Here is a 22,239-nt window from a genome sequence, read left to right as displayed (position 1 = left end):
CTGTAAGGCAAGGGCTACAATTGGGGGGGGGGACACATGCCAATCTCTGCCTCTGCTGAATTAGTTTCATTTTCCATTGCCAGAAATTCCAAAGTATTTGTTAGAGCAGTGGTTCCCAACCTTTATGAGCATGGGACCCCCATTATAAGCTGAAAAAAAAATGTGACCCCCCCTTCCCCCCTGGGACGCAGGCTGGCCGCCAGGAAGGAAGGGGGAAAGCAGCCTTTCTTTGCAGCCTTGCTTCTTTTTCCTTCACAAGAAGTCCTCTCCTCTCATTCTAAGTAAGGGTGTTGCCAGTAGCGGCAGTGCAAGGAGACGGGAATCAGTGATAGTAATCCCCTCTTCTTCCTGGTAGCTCCACCCTCAGCCTCCTTTGGCATCTGCCATGTATTTTATAGGCAGATGCCTGCCCTTAGTGCGCCTGAAAGACGGTCTGACGCTTCAGCAAAAGGCCTCCCCTCTTGTTTGGAGCAAGGGGGAGGTGTCATCTGCAGCAGCGGTGGAAAGCAGACAGTGTAGAAGGAGTGAAGACTTTTTTAAAAAATTAATAAATAATTCATTTCTTTACTGTTCACGGCCCCCTCTGGATTACTTCGCAGCCCCCCTGGGGGTCCCGGCCCCCACGCTGGGAACCACTGTGTTAGAGCTTATCTCTTCAAACATTGTGCCTGGCCTTGATGTCAGCAGAAAGTTCCCACCAGCCAGCTGGAACAAGGAAAGGCTGGCTGAACCTTCCTTAGCAACTCTACCAGCTGGCTTTAAGGCTTTTGAAGACACCCCCTCTGTAACCCCCTCGTTTCCATCATCAGAGCTGGCAATGCTCTCCCCAATGTCTGAACCGCACTTTCCATTCTCCTCACCTTGCTAGGGGTTCTCCTTGGGGCCCATGACAATAACTATGAGCAAACTCCTCTGCTAGCATTTGCGCAATGGCACTCACAGCCACTTTTCTTCTGCTCATGGTTTTTTGCAGAAAGGATTCAAGCACACACCTGATCTTTAGAATTTTGTTGTTAAAGTGGTTTAAAGGGCTCCGTTGATCTCATGCAAAAGATCCACTTTAAAAATGAACTGGACTTTTTGCAGTTTGGAGCGTGATGTGGAAATGCAATGAAAAGCATAGGATCAACAAATGACTAACAGGAAGATTTAAAAACACACCACAAGCAAATGATGATGAACACAGGACAAATGCTTAAATCAGGATGAATGCTCAATAAAAACCGGATATAATTTAACCAATGAGCTTTTTGCAAGCAAATCAGCATGAATGTTCAACAAACAGGTCATCTAAAAGGGCCCTAGATCATGCTTTGCAAAAGAAATGAAGTAAAGGGCTTACCTTCTCAGAGAGAACAGCTCATTCATTGCTGATTTCATTTCTGCTGTCACTTCCATTTTAGATTTTGCTTCCTGAGCTGCCCTAAAAATAATATAGGTGTTTATAAATTCTGAGCGTATATAGGCAGATTTTAATATAAATGTCTTTATGCCATCTCCAACCCCAAAACAAGTGGATGGTCTTATTTGTTTTTCTCCTCAAGTAGTACAGATTTGAAATCACTGTGAAAACCAGTTTCAGTCTGGTACCTTAATAATCAATACATTACAAAACCAACTGATTGATTGTCTAAACTGACAAATTAATCCGGTAATGACTGTCAGTCCTCGCACAATACATTTAAAAAGATCTCAATGCCAATAGTAAAGCATGCAGCCATAAAATCTCTCACAATGTCTTAAAAGTATGAAAGTCAACAGCTATAGATGAACAAATAAATGAAGGCATGCAGACTTAAAATTAGCCAAAATCATTTTGCCCAAAGCTGAGCCCTGAGATCACCTTAAGCCCTGCTCTCTCTCCTGTTATCATCAGAGATTAAATAGGCAGTTAACAGGCAAAGGACCTTTGGTGGTAGCACTGAAGATTGGGAATGCAGTCCCTTGAGAGAGCCACTCATCTTATCCTCTTCCTGTGTTCTTAATGTCTGATGAACTATTTTAAATAGAGTTAGTCTGATACTACAGTCAGCTCCTTATTTGTAAGGAGATATAAAAAATGTAAATATACTGCCTTCAAGTCAATTCTGAATTATGGCAACCCTATGAATAGGGTTTTCATGAGGCTGAGAGGCAGTGACTGGCCCAAGGTCACCCAGTGAGCGTCATGGCTATGTGGGGATTCGAACCCTGGTCTCCCAGGTCTATGATTGGCTTGGAGTCATCACATTTCAAGAACTTCTTGCACAAAAAGGAATCTGGTCACATCTGATGAGGGACAGTCTCTTAGTGTCAAAAGAAGAATGATTTGGGGTTGCCCAAAACTTATTTTAGAATGCTAAGGCCCTAGAGTGGACAGTTTAATTATTGAATGTTGTTGTTGTGGTTTTATATTGTATTTTATTGTGCTGTTGTACATCGCCTAGAGTGGCGACTCAAAAATAAAATTTTATTATTATTATTATTTATTACTAGGTTTCTTATTCATGAGTGTATCCACAAGAAAACAGTGCCCTGGTCACATCATGCTTAAGAACGACTTGCTAGAGGATTCTGTAGGGCACTGTCACTATCAAGGGAATGGAGTGACTCCCCTGTAAGGAAAGGTTGCAGCATTTGGGGCTTTTTAGTTTAAAGAAAAGGTGAATGCAAGGCAACATTACAAGAGTTGTATAAAATTATGCATGGCATGGAGAAAGTGGATAGAGAAAAGTTTTTCTCCCTCTCTCATAACACTAGAACTTGCGGACATCCAATGAAGCTGAATGTAGGAAGGTTCAGGACAGACAAAAGAAAGTATTTATTTACACAGCTCATAGATTAAGTATTGAATTTGTTCCCACAAGAGGTAGTGATGGCTACCAACTTGGATGGCTTTAAAATAATATTAGACAAATTCATGGAGGAAAAGGCTATCAGTGGCTACTAGCCATGATGGCTATGCTCTGCCTCCATAGTTGGAAGCAGTATGCTTCTGAATATATGTTGCTGGAAACCTCAGGAGGGGAGAGTGCTCTTGCACTCAGGTCCTGTTTGCAAGCTTCTCTTGGGCATCTATGTGGCCATGGTGTGGACAGGATGCTGGACTAAATGGGCCATTGGCCTGATCCAGCAGGCTCTTCTTTTGTTTTTGGCAGGAATGCATATGGGGAGGGATGCTCAAAGCTTATTAGGAATGCAATCCTACACTTCCTCATGACAGATATATTGACAATTGTTGATGTGGGGACATAATGCTAGAGAACAACTTTTGTAATAAAGTTTGTTTTGGCTAGACACAATCCTAGGCTCATTGTGGCAGGGATGTATAATTTGGGGTGCTCAAAGCTCACTAGGGGGCAGAGAAATTCAATTTTCAGTTGCTTATGCAGGCTGCTACTGCATTTCTGTGTTAAATAAGGAAATGGGAACCAAGAACCAACTTCAGCCTGGGAGGGAGGGTGGGATAAAAATGTAATAAATAAATAATATACAGCTCTATCTCCATATGCCATTCAATATATGATTGCTCTGGAGCATAAGTAATTTGCACGGCACAGAAACAAAACAGGGATATAGGAGGCACACATAGTCCTCACATTCTTTGTAAAAAGTCTTCCTTCAGAAAATGGAAGTCTTGTCCAAATGAAGAAAATAAAAAAGAACACAAACTCTGGCAAAAGAAATGCAAGAAGACAATAAGGGATGCTAAAAAAGAATTTGAGGAGCACATTGCTAAGAACATAAAAACCAACAACAAAAAATTCTATAAATACATTCAAAGCAGAAGACCATCTAGGGAGACAATTGGACCCTTGGATGATAAGGGAGTCAAAGGTGTACTAAAGAATGATAAGGAGATTGCAGAGAAGCTAAATGAATTCTTTGCATCTGTCTTCACAGTGGAAGATATAGGGCAGATCCCTGAACCTGAACTAACATTTGCAGGAAGGGATTCTGAGGAACTGAGACAAATAGTGGTAATGAGAGAGGAAGTTCTAAGCTTAATGGACAATATAAAAACTGACAAATCACCGGGCCCAGATGGCATCCACCCGAGAGTTCTCAAAGAACTCAAAGGTGAAATTGCTGATCTGCTAACTAAAATATGTAACTTGTCCCTCGGGTCCTCCTCCGTGCCTGAGGACTGGAAAGTGGCAAATGTAACACCAATCTTCAAAAAGGGATCCAGAGGGGATCCCGGAAATTACAGGCCAGTTAGCTTAACTTCTGTCCCTGGAAAACTGGTAGAAAGTATTATTAAAGCTAGATTAACCAAGCACATAGAAGAACAAGCCTTGCTGAAGCAGAGCCAGCATGGCTTCTGCAAGGGAAAGTCCTGTCTCAGTAACCTATTAGAATTCTTTGAGAGTGTCAACAAGCATATAGATAGAGGTGATCCAGTGGACATAGTGTACTTAGACTTTCAAAAAGTGTTTGACAAGGTACCTCACCAAAGGCTTCTGAGGAAGCTTAGCAGTCATGGAATAAGAGGAGAGGTCCTCTTGTGGATAAGGAATTGGTTAAGAAGCAGAAAGCAGAGAGTAGCAATAAACGGACAGTTCTCCCAATGGAGGGCTGTAGAAAGTGGAGTCCCTCAAGGATCAGTATTGGGACCTGTACTTTTCAACTTGTTCATTAATAACCTAGAATTAGGAGTGAGCAGTGAAGTGGCAAAGTTTGCTGACGACACTAAATTGTTCAGGGTTGTTAAAACAAAAAGGGATTGCGAAGAGCTCCAAAAAGACCTCTCCAAACTGAGTGAATGGGCAGAAAAATGGCAAATGCAATTCAATATAAACAAGTGTAAAATTATGCATATTGGAGCAAAAAATCTTAATTTCACATATACGCTCATGGGGTCTGAACTGGCGGTGACCGACCAGGAGAGAGACCTCGGGGTTGTAGTGGACAGCACGATGAAAATGTCGACCCAGTGTGCGGCAGCTGTGAAAAAGGCAAATTCCATGCTAGCAATAATTAGGAAAGGTATTGAAAATAAAACAGCCGATATCATAATGCCGTTGTATAAATCTATGGTGCGGCCACATTTGGAATACTGTGTACAGTTCTGGTCACCTCATCTCAAAAAGGATATTATAGAGTTGGAAAAGGTTCAGAAGAGGGCAACCAGAATGATCAAGGGGATGGAGTGACTCCCTTACGAGGAAAGGTTGCAGCATTTGGGGCTTTTTAGTTTAGAGAAAAGGCGGGTCAGAGGAGACATGATAGAAGTGTATAAAATTATGCATGGCATTGAGAAAGTGGATAGAGAAAAGTTCTTCTCCCTCTCTCATAATACTAGAACTCGTGGACATTCAAAGAAGCTGAATGTTGGAAGATTCAGGACAGACAAAAGGAAGTACTTCTTTACTCAGCGCATAGTTAAACTATGGAATTTGCTCCCACAAGATGCAGTAATGGCCACCAGCTTGGACGGCTTTAAAAGAAGATTAGACAAATTCATGGAGGACAGGGCTATCAATGGCTACTAGCCATGATGGCTGTGCTCTGCCACCCTAGTCAGAGGCAGCATGCTTCTGAAAACCAGTTGCCGGAAGCCTCAGGAGGGGAGAGTGTTCTTGCACTCGGGTCCTGCTTGCGGGCTTCCCCCAGGCACCTGGTTGGCCACTGTGAGAACAGGATGCTGGACTAGATGGGCCACTGGCCTGATCCAGCAGGCTCTTCTTATGTTCTTATGTAATGGCTACTTGTGCAGCCTATGCTGGCACATTTGCATAGGAAGGTAGAAAACAGAGGATGAAAACAGCACTATCAGCCTCTGTGGGGATTCTCTATGTGCCAGCACTATAGTCAAACAATCCGTCCCATTATTAATATTAGAAATTGCAACAATGTGTCTAACATTTTAAGGGCATCTACAGAACTTCTATCATTTTCCTTGAGAAACTCCTCAAATGCAATTGTATCTTCTTCTAATTTTGTTTCAGCTATTTTGGCCCTCTTCTCTTCCTTTGCTGTCATTTCCTCTAGGTTTGACATGGTGAGTTGTTTTGTTTTAACTGCAAACTGGGAAGAAGAAAAAATTACAAAATGTTACATACAAAATACTCTTCTTATTCAAGTACATTGTGAAGCTGAATATCATTTCAATGAGCCAGTGGTAAGGAGGAGGACAATGGAAGAATCGGTCACTACTCTTTTGACTGCTATCTTGACAGCTTTTCAACTGAGCAATCTTATCCTAGCAACAATAAAAGTAGAGATCCTATTTTCTTTCAAAAAACAGACTACTAGCACATGCTACAGATTAAGCCGTATACTCGTTAGCAATTTAAGGGCAAGTTTGGATCAATAGGATCTCTGGATTGTATCCAAAGTAGCACTACGCCAAAGTCCTATCAGTGCAAGGATTTCTGCTTGCGCAATGGGCTTTTGCCCCTTTCCTCCCCATCTAATCTATTCTAGGGTTTTCCCCAATCCCCTGTGGCAGATTTGGGAATGGCACAAGGGCATGTGTGGGGGCAGAAGAGTGGGGGAAGTTCTGTTGTACAAGTGGAAGACTTTGTGCTGATGGGATGAGTTAGTTGGATAACCACCCTTTGAGTTTTTTGTCAGGCACAAAATTATTGTCTTTCCTCAAGCAGGTTTGTTATCCTGTTAAATGCATTTGGGCCAACATGGAACACTTCTGCTTATTCACCAGCTTATTGAAGAGTTAACTGAGAATTAGGAAAGTGTGTGTGTCTAATACAGAGAAAAGGATGGTTAAGACTGAGTGAAATCAATGGCATGTAGCCACCATCTTTAGTGCTCAATTGCTTTGTCCTGGTAATCTATTCTAAACTGAACACAACTGCTCCAGTGTATACGCAGAAAACTCACCTAACTGGTGCACCTTCCCCATTAATTTAATTTCAATAGTCAAAATACAGACACTCTGTGGAACAAGGGACACTGAATAAAATTCTGTCATAGCTAAGTTGCTTAAATGTTTGCAACTGAAGGATCAATTTTTTTAAAAAGGCAAAATTAGTGAAGAAATAAATAGGCAATATACAAAAATATTAGAATAATTTATTTAAAGAGAATCTTCAAAAATATGCATATGTATATTGATATCATTTGTTTTAAAAATATATAATTTTGTCTTTGCTAAGGATCCACGTTTCGGTCCAACACTATCAACGACTCTGAGTATTTTCACACGTGGATTTTGGAAGTTTTTTTATGCTGATACAAAAGCTACAATGTTCTGAGTGCTCATCTAAATTATATATTCCTCTCTTTCACTTTCTATTCTGCATGAACAAGGATCACACATGCATATTAAAAAGATACTCAAAGCCAATGCTCATAGTCAATTTTTCAACCTCTGTTCCATACAATGTAAATGTGCTGGCAAAAGCACTGGACTGGCTCTGCCACAGCATTTGTGCCGTGCCAACTTTTCCCCCTCTCAATATGCAGCTGCGACTCAGCCAGAGAGGAATGAGGTGAGCAGCGCAGCCTCACCAGACTGACTGCTATTGAACTATGCCCACACACTATCTGACTGGTAAATTCTTTAGTAAGTCAACCAATAAATCTTTGTGCATGCAAATCAGACCAGACTGAAGACAGTGAGCACTATATTCTTTGTTGCCCTTTATGCAGTTCACTTAAGAACATATTCCCAAAATTTTTTAGAAGGTGAATCAGATGATTTCAAAATTAGAAGGTTGCTGGCTGATGTAAACAAGTTTGTTACCTGTAAGATAGCTTTGTGTGTACTAGCAGCACAAAATTATGGCCTAGTTTTTTGACCCCAAAGGGTATTAATCACCAAGAGGATTTTGAAACTAAATGATTTGGGGAACTTAATAATTTTATGATATTTGCAGTTCTGAAAATTGGTATGTTTTTACTTACTCTTTGATTGTTTTGTTTATGTGATTTATATTGTTATGGCAAAAGCCTGCATATGGAATATGCAGCATATTAAACTTGTAACTGGAGAAACTGTATAATATAAGCTGTGCATTTCTTAAAATATCTATAATGTGTATAATATAACTGGGAGTTTTACTGAAAGGTAGCACAGGAAAAATCTAAAAGCATTTCTGAAAGTTTTCATGAGAGTTGACATTTACATTCCTGCATTACTACACATGGCATATATATATATATGCCATACACACACATTGGCTAGCTTTCCTTTTTAAATATGCTAACTACAAGAAACAAAACTATTACCTCCAGTAGAAACAGCTCCTTCTGTTCACTGATGTAATCTGCTATAGACTGCTTATCACTCTGACAACCTTTAAGACAATAAGAATCATCAGATTCTCCCCTCAAACCTCTGTAGTTTATAAATACAATTCCTTGAATATACATAACATTTATGATTATTTGACAATAAAAAAATCTTTGAAGTATAACAATTTCCCCAGAGAGTAATTGTATGGATTCATTAATTTTCCAGAGGTATAGTGTCTCAATTTGGAAGGAAGTTATGATTTGGTGTGATGCCTGAATCAACAAATCATGGTGTGATGAGCCAGCAAACCGGAATCAGAAACCAGGGTTTGAAATGGGCTTGTAAATTATAGTTTAGACAACATAACAAACCATAATTCATAAGCCCATTTCAAACCCTAGTTTCTGACAAACCATGGTTACAGCTGCTGCTCTGTCTCTAAAGAGCACAGAACCTAGAAACAAGTGCTCAACGTGAAAGCAGACAAGCAGCAGTAAATTATGGTTTGCCAAATATTTTGGGTTCTAAACCACAGTTGGCACAAACCTTAATTTAGTGTGATGGCTTAAATGAGTCACTGAAACATCACTTAGTAATAAGATGTTCCTCACTATAGAACAAAAAAGACAATAATATATTATCGCAAGTTGGGGACCTTCTTTTGAATTGAAATGTATAACTTAACTTATGACTAATACTACATAAATTAACCTCTAATCTAGTTTATATCAAGATCCTGCATATGAATACTTGTGAATCACTAAAGTAAGAGAAATTCTTAGTAAACACAAAGGTAGCCTCTCAAATTTTTAATTTTGTAACTCATTTTACCCACACTTTGCAAAAGCAAGAGCCCAATTCAGAGCAGGAACTTCTTTCTCTATTTCTCCTTTTGTTTCTCTTTCAATGGCTTCTTCCAGCTTTTTAAGAGCCTTTCGAGACCTAGCTCTGGAAGAAATTGTGCTCTTTTCGTGCACCTTCAGATTCTGTTGAGCTGCTCTAATCTGAAATCAAAATCTATGTTCATTATCTAACGTATCAAAAGGTAATCTCTTATCTCATGTAGGTTTCAAACATAAGCACTATACAGGAAAGTAAAAAACAAACTAGTGACAGGTCCATGATTTGATCTATTGTTGCATAAAGGCAGCCAGGGGGAGGAAAAGTTGAATCAGAGGCGCGCGCACGCGCACATGCGTGTGTGTGTAATCTAGCTATATAATATTTTCCTAAGATGTTATGCTGTGTCATGTGGGTGCAGGGCACAGCAGCAGGGAATCATGGAATCACAGAACTGTAGAGTTGGAAGGGGCCTAATAGGCCATTGAGTCCAACCCCCTGCTCAATACAGGAAACCAAATTAGAGCATATCTGACAGGTGGTTGTCCAGCTGCCTCTTGAAGGCCTCCAGTGTTGGAGAGACCACCAACTCCCTAGGTAATTGGTTCTATAGGCAATGGTTCCTTGCCTTGGGAGGCAAGCAAGGCAAGGGTGTGAGGGAAGCAAGGATGCTTGGGGGGGGCTGGGGTACCTAGTGAGTGGAGTTGCCGGGTGTATAGCAAGAGAGGCAAGTGGGTGGGTGGGTGAGCAAGCAAGGTGAGTGGGTGGTGGGTGTGGAGCAAGTGGGCAAGCGGCTGGGGGGAGGGCAAGCGGCTGGGGGGAGGGCAAGCGGCTGGGGGGAGGGCAAGCGGCTGGGGGGAGGGCAAGCGGCTGGGGGGAGGGCAAGCGGCTGGGGGGAGGGCAAGCGGCTGGGGGGAGGGCAAGCGGCTGGGGGGAGGGCAAGCGGCTGGGGGGAGGGCAAGCGGCTGGGGGGAGGGCAAGCGGCTGGGGGGAGGGCAAGCGGCTGGGGGGAGGGCAAGCGGCTGGGGGGAGGGCAAGCGGCTGGGGGGAGGGCAAGCGGCTGGTCGGCAAGTGGCAGCAGCCTAGGTGGGAGGCAGGTAAACACCCTATTCGGGGGAGGTGGCCTAGGTGTGCTGCACAGACCTGTGCAGTGGTGCTGTTTGTTGAGGGGGTAGTGGTGGTGCACGGCAGTGCCAGTGGTAGTGACATAGCATAGGATCAGGCAAGAAGTGTTAGTGGGCCCATGGCACCTGGTGCACACCAATGCCTGGAAGAACTGAGGAGAATTGTGAAGGGGTGATGGTGAGGGGAGTGGGGACATCTGGGGGACATTTGCAAGAGTGTGCCTTTGTGTGTGTCTGTGCCAGTGTATGTGTTTGTTTGGGAGTGCCTGGTGTGTGTGTGTGGGAATCTCTCTTTGTGTGTGTGTTTAGGGGTGCCTGGTGTGTGTGTGTGTGTGTGTGTGTGTGTGTGGGTGGGTGGGTGGGTGGGTGAAGTGGGTGGGTGGGTGGGTGGGTGAAGTGAGCAGGAGGGCAGAACTCCCCCAGTACAGATACACACACACACACACACGAATATGGGCTAGCCACACCCAGTGCTGGCATTTGACCCAGTGCTGGCATTTGACCCATGCTGGCATTTGGTGAGCCAAGGGTCTTTTGTCCTAAGGGTTGCATTCAGCGTTTGGCCATCCACACTCTACACTTACACATCCAGTGAATAGATTTACATGCTTTCTAACAAAATTGTTTTAAAACTGTTTTCACTATATGAATTATTAGCATGGAAGAGAAGAGCCGCTATCTCAACAGCAATCTTACCATTCTGCTTGGTTTTATTGGCTCCTTTCCCTCTTCCCCTTTTTCCAACCTAATGTGAAGTCTTTAACAATAATCTATGTGCAAAATTACATCAGCATTTATTATAATCAATAACAGCTGACCACTGGAAATACATACCCTTTCTTTTTCTGTGCACTCGATATCTCTATAAAGATAGATTTCAGTGTCCAAACTTTTGAAAGGGCTCTTTGGTTTGCCATTTCCTTTTCACATAAAATATGAAAGAAAATATTATTTCCTAATGCCATTTAAGAATATCAGCATTCAACCCCAGCCCCCAAAACAGCTATTTTAGATTATTACAAAGAAACCATTTAGAAGGGGCAAATATCACCTTAAGGACACACCAGCCAAACAATCATCCAGAAGGAACAATGATGTTTTTTGATTTTCATGATTCGCTTCAGTGAGCTTCCCACATACCCCATTTTTTAAAAAAGCACAAAATGATATAATGATATGTGCTCTGGCAACACTATGTGCTGAAGTATATGGCAGCTTTCTTTTCAGGCACTAGTCTAGCAGCCAAAGGCAACCAGGAATTCCCGCCAACCTGTCAAAATTCCTTGTGTGGTGTTCCCAAGCTTTGGACCCACAGCACAAGGGGTGTTGCCAGCCCTATGCTTTGGAAGCCTACATGTTTCTCCTTTCCATCCCCCAGTGTTGGAGATGGAAGGGAGCTGTATGGGGTGGCTTCAAAGAGCAGTCCTACAAGGGAGACATGGTTTCCATTGAATGGGCAGTTGGGCGTGCACCTTGCTCCAGCAAGGAACAGTCAGAACCCACTTTAAGCTCACAATTGTTCCTTTGAAGCCCTGTCCTTATCCGCCCCACACTTGACATCATGTATGACATCAGGTGTAGGGCGGGTGGATGGATGTTCCGCAGAACAATCTGTTAGGCCAAACTGGCAGGCCAAGTGTGGTTCCCCACCCCTGCTCTACAACCAGCACGGAAGTACATCAGGCTGGCAGAGGAGAGATGGATCACACTGCTCCTCCTCCACCAATCCACTTGGCAGAAAGCAAATATTTTTTACTAGCCTGCATTTTCATGTCTGCCAGCACAGAAATGCAGTGTACTAGTCTCTTAGCAGGTTAGTACATTTTTTTTGCAAGCTAGTAACTTCTGTGCGCTGCAATGGGTTAAATTAAATAAATGAATTTTTAAAAAACAAAAGCTCTTGACAGCAGGCACTCCCAAACAAACACACACACATACACAGGCGCACACACACAGGCACACACACACACAGGCACACTCTTGCAAATGTACCCCCAAGCACTCCGAGATGCCCTATTCCCACTACACCACAGAGAATAGTACAGGAACATGCAAGATCATGCTATGTATGGGAACTCTAGTTCCTGTAATGCTGCATGATCCTAGATGCACCATGCATGTGTGGGGCCAACCAGAAGATGCCCACCCCCACTTCTGAATACCTTATTAGGGTTAGGCCCAGTCCATGCCCAGATATAGGCTGAACCCATTACAGAATTCACTATTCCTCCATCCACTTCCACAACAAATTCCAGATGGTGATTTTCCAGAATTTGGCAGAACCTTCTTTAACATTTCATCTACAGTTTATAAGATTACTGTGGCAGTTTTTGTTACCAATATTAATATCTGATCCCAAACATGGTGGATAAGGATGTGATACAAGTGTTGACGCCATCTCCACACTGCGAAACCCTCCTGAGATCTAGCAAAACAGAGAAACATAATTGCAAAATTAAAATCACGATTAGTTTTTATCCCTTGGAAAATTCAATACACAGCTAAACAACAGCATGCTCAAAGGTAAATTGGGGCATCTTGCAAATTCTGCATTAGCAGATGAACTTAATAAGACTCCTTAGGATATAAAAGTGTGCATATCTTGCATCAAGAGAAGTTGGACCACTAAAAATATTTTTAGAATTATTTCCCTTAGTATTATAATGAATACTGATTGCTTTCAAGTTAATGCTAAACTAATGTGGGAAGCTGCACAGCAAATAAATGGGGACCACTTCCAACGTTATGTTTCCTTTACTGTGTTTTGAAGGAGAGGGGGAATGGCCACAGGGGATGGAATTATCTAGTGCAAGCATGAGACCCTACTCATATAATCATTTTTCTCCCTGTTATTGAGAGAAAACAAAGCTACCTTTGGGCTCACACGTATCTCCTCTACATCTTGTTTGCTTTGGGCGATATGATATCCAATGTTGGACATAGTCACCCATTGAAATCAATCAACTTAAATCCAGAAATTTCAGTGGGTCTGGTCTGTGTGTTACTTAGCGAGATAACTCCCGTTGAGTAGAAAGTAATACACGTCCCAGTACAACAGTTCATCTGTTCTTTGATTATCTCCCTCAAAACCCCTTATACATAGCCAGATTGAAAGAGGGTTAAGGATAGCAGGTTCAAACAGATCATGGATAGTAAAGGAATCCAGTATTATTTGGACGTAAAGCTTTTCTCATGACTGTATGGGTGTGTAAAAAAAAGTCAATCAATCCCTGGAATGTATGAAGTACTAACGCAGACGAGGATGCCTCGATTCATGTGCAGAGTGCCTTTCCCAGTTGATCGATGTGACACAGTTTCCCCACTTCTGAGATCAGATCTACACGTTTCCAGAGAAGAAGGTGTCTACTTCCAGCCGAGCTGGTGCCTTAGGGCGTGTGTGTGTGTTTGATTGCGAAGACTGTGGGTGGGGAGAGGCACAAACAGATCCGCCTGCAAATGCAACGCACAAGTGCTGCATCCTAAATCTTCCAACACAACCCACCCTTCTTCAAAAGGTTTTTCGTTCTCCTTACCAGAGAGCGCTCTGGGAATCGAAAAACGTAGGTCAAGACATACGAGAACTGCCACCACAGCAACTGCACTTCCACTGGTACTATGAAGACGGTTGAGAATAGCTCCAGAGCGCTCCTCACTTTGCACCGGCCAGCTCGCGCGCTTGCTCTCTTGTTCACGCACGCGCACGCCTTGACTGCCTAGACAACGTGCCCGGCTATTCCTGCTTCTTTTCCTCGACTTGCGTACCCATCCCGAACAACGCTCCGTTGAAGAGGGAGGTGGCTTTGTTCAATGCGCATCCCGATCCTATGTGCATATTTATTTTGAGTAACTCCCTTTTCCTTCCTTCCGAATAAGCATGCGCAGCATTACAATCTTACCGCTTAAGCCCATGCAGATTTAGGTATTTCTCTATCCATTGCAGCCAAGCGCGGTTAAGTCTGCATAGGAATAGGATCGGGCTTCCAATAATCACAGCACTGTAGAAAAGAAACAAGGTGCAAGGACTGCTGCGCAGCCTGAGTGCAACGAGTTTTTCCTTTGCCCTTTAAAGGTTGGGAGGGGGAATTATTTTCTCTCCCCGCCCCCTTCATTGCCTGCTTTAGGGGGAGGTGAGGATCTTACTCTACATCAGTGTTGTGAGTCAGAACTGTGGTTGTAATGGACTGATTAATTAGTGTGGAGTCCAAACGCTGTGGAAAAACGTGATCCCTAAGCTGTGAGCATGAATAAGGGCAGCTGGTGCTTAGAACAATTTGGTAGCTCAGCTACTTTTCTTTCTGGCGAGTGAAACAGACTAGATAGGGCATGGCCACCCCCATTTATGTAAAGAATCATGTTTAACATATAGAGTTTTTTTCTCTCTTTAATTGGCAGGAACTGTGCCAAGCACTGAGAAATGCCAACACGAAACACCACTGCAAACTGAGTGGACAGGTCAATGGTTTCCCACCTCCAGAACTCAGGTAAAACTTTAGGTTTGTGTAAAGATGGTAAAACAACATGGTTAGAGATCCCTTAGGAATGTTCCCTGGCTAATAATTGTTTCAAGACTACAATGTTGATGCATCTTAAGGGGTTTCTTTCGTATATTCCATAGGTACAGTAAGCTCATTCCTCATCTTCCAGCTTTGTGAAGCATTTGCTGACTTAATATAAAGTTACCTGTTACACATCATGCACTGTCTGAGGAAGTCTGCCTCTGAATACCAGATGCTGGTAACCGCAGGAGGGGAGAGTGCTCTACACTCAGGTCCTGTTTGTGTGCTTCCCAGAGGCATCTGGTTAGCCACTGTGAGAACAGAATGTTGGACTGGATGGACTGCTGGCCCAACACAGCAAGTCTCTTCTTATGTTCTTATGCTAAATGTGCTTATTCAGATGTAAAAACCAGACTTCAGTGGGACTGATGCCATAACCATGTGTTTTAAGGCTGAAGCCCAAGCATAAGAATCTTCTATAAATATTTTTGATATCGCCTTTATTATAAAAAAATTGTAATAAAGCACTCATCCATTTGGGATTAGAAAACACAGGTTTCAGGTCAAAGGTATCTTTGGGGGAATAATGAAAGAATCATTCCTACATCTCCTATTTCTCAAGAATGATCCTTCTTGCAGCTTCACTGTGTTCCAGTGGGGCTTGGTCCCAGTTTAAGTGAGCACAGAATTGTAGCCTTAACCATTGATCAAAGTACATGACTCTCTCCTTTTTTCATAGTTGGATCTGGTGACCTTACCAAAAGGAAGGGTCAGGTCAGCATGAATTGGTGAGGGTAGAATCGTAGTAGTAGTAGTACATTACAGCAGACTGTACCACTTCAGCCCGTAGTTCTCTCTGTGTGTAGTGATGACCACCAACTTGGAAGGCTTTAAAAGATTAGACAAATTGATGGACGTTAAGGCTATCAATGGCTACTAGACATGATGGTTGTGTTCTGCCTCTGAATGCCGGTTGCTGGAGCTTGATGGCCATGCTGCTCTATACCATGTGTGGTAGAATTTATAAGAAATAAAGGGAGACCAAGTTGCCTTAAAGGTAACAATGCCCTCTGCCAGTTTCATGTTATGTGTCAACTTTTCAGAGAGCTATGGATTATATTCACTAATAGGCAAAAAACCTTGCGGTTTAAGAACATACCTATAGTCCACAGATATTTCTATCAAACTTTAAAAAGCAGGGAAATTGGGCAGCTATAGTGAATGCACCAGGGAGCAGGAGACCTGACCTCCTCTCTGAGATATTGCACTGCTCTACACATTTGTCAAAATGCAAACACAATTTGGGTTGGTCTTTCACAGTGGAATCCACTTCCTGTGTAGCTTGGAAGAATTGTCTCACTCTGCCTAATGGTACAACCAGCCCTGAGAGTGTACCAAAATTTAGTGCTATGCCAATAAATTAAGTTTCTTAATCCTTTTTGTTGAGGGGGAGGGACACTAAAATCCACCTGAAGTTTGTGGCGATGGGATAGAAATTTAGTGAAATCTCTTGCATGAAAGTTTTGGCACATATAAAGTTTGGCACTTATACAGGTAGGAGGTCTCTGTGTATATTCCTGCTTTGTAATTAAATTGCAGCCCCGCATTTCCACCCTCCACAGCCTTCAAGGCTTGAAAGCGCAGGGAAAGACTTTACAGCAGGGGAGGGGGGGAAGATGAAAAGGGCACTCTGCTATTAGTTTAGCATTAAAAAAAAGTGTGCATTGGTTGGCTGGACTGCCCACATACTGTTTTCAGAATATATTGGTGACTTCTGTACCACATTACAAGATGGTTGATGGAGATGAGCTCAGCTGACTTTGATCTATAGCAGTGAAAAATATTCTGCATATGCTCAGGGGCATTATTTTTATCTCTGGGATATGTATTGTTGTGTGCCATCCCAATCTCTGAGCAGTGAGAGATCTCTGGGGTCCCTGTGCTTAGCCAGGGTTTGGTCTCCTAGGGAAGAAGGTCAGTGGAGACTGTGGTGTCTTTATGAAATATGATTTACAAACATTCCAACCTGAGGGTTCAAAGCATCAGCAGTCTAATAGTTCTTGCATTTTCTAGCAGGCTTACAGGAGGCATTCTAAATCTATGGCACAGACCCAGCCTCTCTAAGTGTCTCCAGTTCCTAGCCTTTCCTCAGACCAACTAAAAACACAAGCCTCTCATGAAGAGTTTCAATAACAATAGGATCTCCCTGCCCCAGTTAATGAGCACTTGACAGACCCATTAACTCACCTGGCCACTCTATTAGACTAACAAAGGGGACTCATCTGACCAGGTCAGGGGGTTTCTCACCTCCAGGTGCAGAGTTCCAAATCAGAGGCTGGAAGGGGACTCATAGAAATCCCAACCCCAACCCCATAACAGTACATAACTCAGCAGCAGCGCTAGCCTTGACATTTGAAAAGGTAAAGTATCCACCCTACATCTTGATTTAAGATTGAAGTACATCACTCCTACTTCAGGCATTGCTCAGAAACAAAAAATTAACGTAGCTTTTTCTGATGCATCCTATTTTTAAATAACCCTTTGGAGAGAAAGCAGCTTTTAAACAGTGCAGTTCTATACACGTTCAATGGTGCTTCCTCCCATATAGGTCTGAACAGGATTGCAGGGTAAAGGACTTCCTAGAAAGAGGCTTTCCCTTAGGGGAGTGGGAGGCAGTTGCTGAGAAAGCCCTCAAAGGGGGATTTTTAATAACATAAATGAGATGCATCAGGAAAAGTTATCACAATCCTATACGTGTCTACTTCCAAGTAAGCCCAGCTGGATTCAATGGGACTTATTTTCCCAGGGAAATATGCCTCAATGTCTGCCTCAGAGCATGGATAGCCATTTATTTGCATAGAGAGAATCTTTATTGCTCAGAGCCATAGGTTACCACAATTCAGTATGTACAAAATACATATAAAAATACAGATCAGTTTAGTACATTTCATCAAGTATATTTCATCAGATAACATAGACCATACAAAAAGTAACAACAGCGCAAAGTTAAAATAAAACTTCCTCTCTGGGACAAAAGGCATACCGACCCTCCCTGTATGTTGCTGCATGGGTATTACAGCCATCATAGAGTAAGACTTATTTTCCCAGGGAAATGTGCCTAAATGCCTGCCTAAGAGTATGGACAGACATTTATTTATTTGTTTATTTATTGAATTTATATCCTGTCCTTCCTCCTACAGGAGTCCATGGCAGCAATTAGAGGCAGCTGTACCCTCACAGTCAAATTTGGGCTATTTGTGTCATAAAATGCCTTTAAAATGGAAATGTTGCAGTCGTTAAAAAGTAAGGGGAGGTTTCATCATCACTGTCAAATGACAAAGTCATGTTGAGCATCTAAACGAAAACTCCCCCCCCCCGCAGTCAAGAAAAGAGAGTAGGGCCACTGAGCATACTTCAGCATGGAAAGTGTTGCCTTGGTTACAGTGTTGACTGTTGAGAGCTGAGCATTCTAGAATGGGAGGTCCCCCATGTTATTTATTTATTTATTTATTTATTACACTTTTATACCGCCCCTTAGCCGAAGCTCTCTGGGCAGTTTACAACATAAAAGCAATATACCATCACATTTGGTACAATTGATAGTAAAAGAAAACGAATATATCACATTTTAAATAAATACAACTGAACAATAAATCGCAAGCAATATACATATCTTCAAAAACAAAATATAACAATTATAAAAATATCTAGACAAAAATAAAAGAAAACCATACATCACATTATAAAACATAAACCGAAGAATAAATCTCAAACAATATACAGTTCATCCAAAGCAGAACAAAAAAAAAAAAGGGGGGGGGAGAATAACAATTGTAAAATATGTCTAATAACAGTTATAAAATATGTCTCAAACAAAGTTCTCTATGTAAATTATCTAAGTTATGTATTATTATAGCTTCCTCTGCTGAGGAACCAACTGATATGTCAGTAGTGTAGTAGCAAATTCAGAAGTACAGAGTCCCCTCATGACAGTCATACTAGGCCCCCTCACAGCCATGTCCCTTTTTTCACTTTCCCTTGTCTCCCTTGCTCACCATGTTGACCAAGGCCACACTCCACTACAACAGATGTCCCTAGGAGCAAATCAGTATGAAATGGGAGGCTGTGTGTTAGATATTGAGAAAAGCCTTCTCAGTGGCTAACCTCCTTTCACTCTCTTTGGATCCAATCAGCACAAAAGGACGACTCTTCTCAGGAGCTAACATGCTCTCCTTTCATGATGATTAGCTCATACATAGGGACTTGGCTGAGACCCTGCTCTACAAAAAGTAAGGGGTCTATGGCCCTCTGCAACCCCAGACAACTACACTTCTGATTTAGTATCCCAGTGTCAGGCCTCCATCAGATGAGTCCTCAGAGGAGGAGGAGGAGGAGGAGGTGCGGAGTGCCACAGCAGACCCAGGAGAGGGAACAAGCAGAATCATCGAGCAACAGACTATTTCATGACAGACTGTGGACATGAAGAGAATTAAGAGGCGCTTCAGGAAAAAGTCTGTACCCCACCCCCATCTTCTGAACCAACTGGCCATCCCACTACCCCAGACTGCCTGCTCCAGCTCCCATGCTGGTAACGATGCCTCTCCTTTTCTTACATTTCTTTTAGGGAACATACTTTACCCCCAGGGTTGCCAACCTTTCTGGGACAGGGGGCACATTTCAAATTTTGAGACACAGCTGGGGGCACCAGTCAGAAAATGTCTGCCATGGGGCATAGCATAACACAAAATTAGAGAGTAGTCATGGTGAAGCTTTTCCCATAATAGTATTTCCACACTGGAAAAGGCTTGATCTGTTGAATTTCTGCCTGGCATACAGCTGTTAAAAGCACAAGAACCCTGGTTTTCCCTGATGCCAACCCTAAACCAAAGCTTAGGCTGCCATCCTGTGCCCATTTACCTGGAAGTAAGCTCTGTTAACACAAAGAATTTACTTCTGAGTAGACATGGATACAATTGTACTATAAATTAACTATATAGTGAATTCTTAATGAGCCCCTGGTCTTTAGTTCCTGCAAAGCAAGAGAAATTCCTAAGCCTCTTTTCAGAGTTTTCACATTTGCCTTTTTGGGGGGGAGGAGGATTCTTTAACATTCACCTGCACTTATTGTGTAGTAGTATGTGCAGAAAATAACTTCTAGGGACTAATTCCAGGCAAACCCAGCACAGAAAAGATGCATCCTGGTTGCTTGGAGGGGGGAGGAGAGGAAGGACAATCTCTGGAGATTCCAAGGATTAGGGAAAAAACAGACTCAGGAAAAGTGCACTAAAATGGAGGTCAAAACAACAGCTCTTTAGGACCCCAGGGATTTCTATTGCTCAGTGTCCAAAGAACTCATATATCAAAAACAACTCTGACTTTACCTATTGGCTAAAAACACCGACAGCCAGGAGCAGCCAGGCTGGCTCATTTCACAGAACTTGTTCAGAAGGGTACTTGCATGATAGCAAGGTATTCCAAGTAGGGTAGGATATAATGTACTTGATAGATATTTGGAAACATTCCAAAATGTTTCCAAATATTTCAGCAAAAGCATATCTGTTATTTATTTCCAGAGTGCAGTGCAAGATACAAATTACAACAGTTACAAATATTTTAATCCAGTATTTTACAGGTTAGAAGTGTGAAGAAACTGAGAAGTACAGGCTATGTAAATGAAAGGGTTCATTTGAATATTGATAGTAAATATTGTTGTATGTTATATGGATGAATAAATTTTATACATTGATTTCATTTTGAAGGTAATGGGACAAATGTGATGTCCTCCTGTTTCCAAACTCAACATTGTTATGGGTGAAGGGTGGGAAAGAAATCTTATAAATAAATGTCCAACATTTCTTTTCCCTGCAGGAGATCGACTCAAATGGGACTCGCAGAAAAGAGCTGGATTCTGGCTCTTTGGGCTGAAGGTCCTGCTGGGACAGGCTCAGAATTACTATTAGAGAACAAATGCTTAGATTTAGCAGGCCTCTTTGCTTTCTGAAGATCCAGAATGGATGAAATTAGAGAACAAATTTCTAAAATTGTTTTCTGGCATAAAGGGCATTGCAAGAGTAAAGGTTTGTCCCCAGAACAAGATGAGAGCCTTGTGAATGTTATTTTATCACTGTGGGAAGGTAGACTGGTGGAGAGATTTTGCTCATCAAAAAAAGCTTGACTAGTAAAGGAAATAGTCCACTGTGCATCATTGCCATTCCTGGGACATCCACCTTATATCTTACATTATACCCCTCCTCTGGAAGCTTGTCTATTTAGTGGACCAGTATAGGAGGGAGGGAAGAATGGAGATGGTCTTTCCTGTTCTGAAACCCACCCCTCAGAAACATAGTAAGAACATAGCAGAGGATTGTGCAGGGGTTTGGCTTGTTTTGTTATGAGCACCAAAATAATGCTCATGAGAAAATGGACCTCTTTGCCCCATTTCAGTACAATGGATTGTATTAAGAGCCCCTTGCATCTCCCCACCCCCAATAATCCAATATTTGGTTGTGATGCTGGTCAGTTGGCTACTCCATTGATGAACTTTTATTTGATCATGTTAACATTACATCATAGATGTTCATGACCTACCTTTTAAAAAAATTGCATAATGGGGTCACGTGAAACAGTGTCCCCATCTTTTCATTTTGAAGCAAGTGTCCCGCTCCCCCTCCCAGCCAGCAGCTCTTTCCAGTGTTCCACTAACAATGAAGCCACAAGGTTCAGGTTTCTTGCTTAGTTAGTTTATGAAAGCTATACCATTTCTTACAATGTATTTGCATTGCTCAGGGGAGCTTACAACAATTAGAACAAAACAATAAAACAATCTCTAAGGAATTCTATTATAATCTATCAATAAGTCTTACTGACCATATTATGGGCCATCTTATCAACAGTATCTCTGAACACAAACTTAAGAGTTTTATCCAATGTAGTGCTAAGTTAAAGTCACTTAGTGGTATGCGTGTTCTGCTGGTGAAATGTTTTGCACCACTGGAACATTGTTGTGCAAAGAAATAAACAGGTTGCTGATAAATTGCGCAATTTATTGCACAACCATAAAACTCACCTGTCAGTGCAAGATCCCTTAGGGCTCAGGAGGAAATATGAAGCAAATACACAAAACTGTTTATCAGTGACACTGTGTCCAGAAGGGTCCAGGAGTCAGGACTACACCCACGTCTATTGCATTTGCTTTAGGGAGGGTCTCAATGTGATTTGGCTTGGTGCTCTTTCAACCTTCTGAAAGGTATAACTTTCATGAACCTTCCTGGTTCTCTTTCAACCTTCTGGGAGAAACTTGACTCTTGAGAAGATGTTGCCGGTTAGTGAGTGAGTGAGTGAGTTCCCAAATCTTTCTCCTTTAACTTAAATGAATTGAGGGGAATAATTAAGTGTATTAGGAAAATGGTCTTGGAAAGAAAATACATAACATCCACATTATAATACCTCTGTTCTGCAACCTAAAATTTAATATGATGGGGAAAAGACAATCAAGAATTCTGGATCACTCTTATTAACTTTTCCGTTGCTTATGAATCCTTCAGTTCCCTGAGCAAGATAAACTTCCTGCGTTAAGATCAGAATTTGACAGCAGATG

General features: G+C 42.1%; 1 protein-coding gene across 1 annotated transcript in view; it reads right to left on the bottom strand.

Annotated features, from left to right (window-relative positions):
• The window catches only part of CCDC38 (coiled-coil domain containing 38), a 47,214-nt gene that overhangs the window by 19,180 nt on the left and 5,795 nt on the right, over positions 1-22,239 (bottom strand). The window contains exons 3-7 of the mRNA XM_061582733.1: positions 10,981-11,066; positions 9,018-9,186; positions 8,176-8,243; positions 5,846-6,009; positions 1,343-1,423 (exon numbers count right to left, since the gene is read on the bottom strand). Coding sequence (XP_061438717.1) covers positions 1,343-1,423; positions 5,846-6,009; positions 8,176-8,243; positions 9,018-9,186; positions 10,981-11,066 — 568 coding nt within the window. The remainder of the gene's footprint in view (positions 1-1,342; positions 1,424-5,845; positions 6,010-8,175; positions 8,244-9,017; positions 9,187-10,980; positions 11,067-22,239) is intronic.

The sequence above is a fragment of the Rhineura floridana genome, chromosome 8 (genome assembly GCF_030035675.1).
Source record: "Rhineura floridana isolate rRhiFlo1 chromosome 8, rRhiFlo1.hap2, whole genome shotgun sequence".
NCBI classification, from domain to species: domain Eukaryota; kingdom Metazoa; phylum Chordata; class Lepidosauria; order Squamata; family Rhineuridae; genus Rhineura; species Rhineura floridana.
This window is presented reverse-complemented; position numbering and strand designations above follow the sequence as displayed.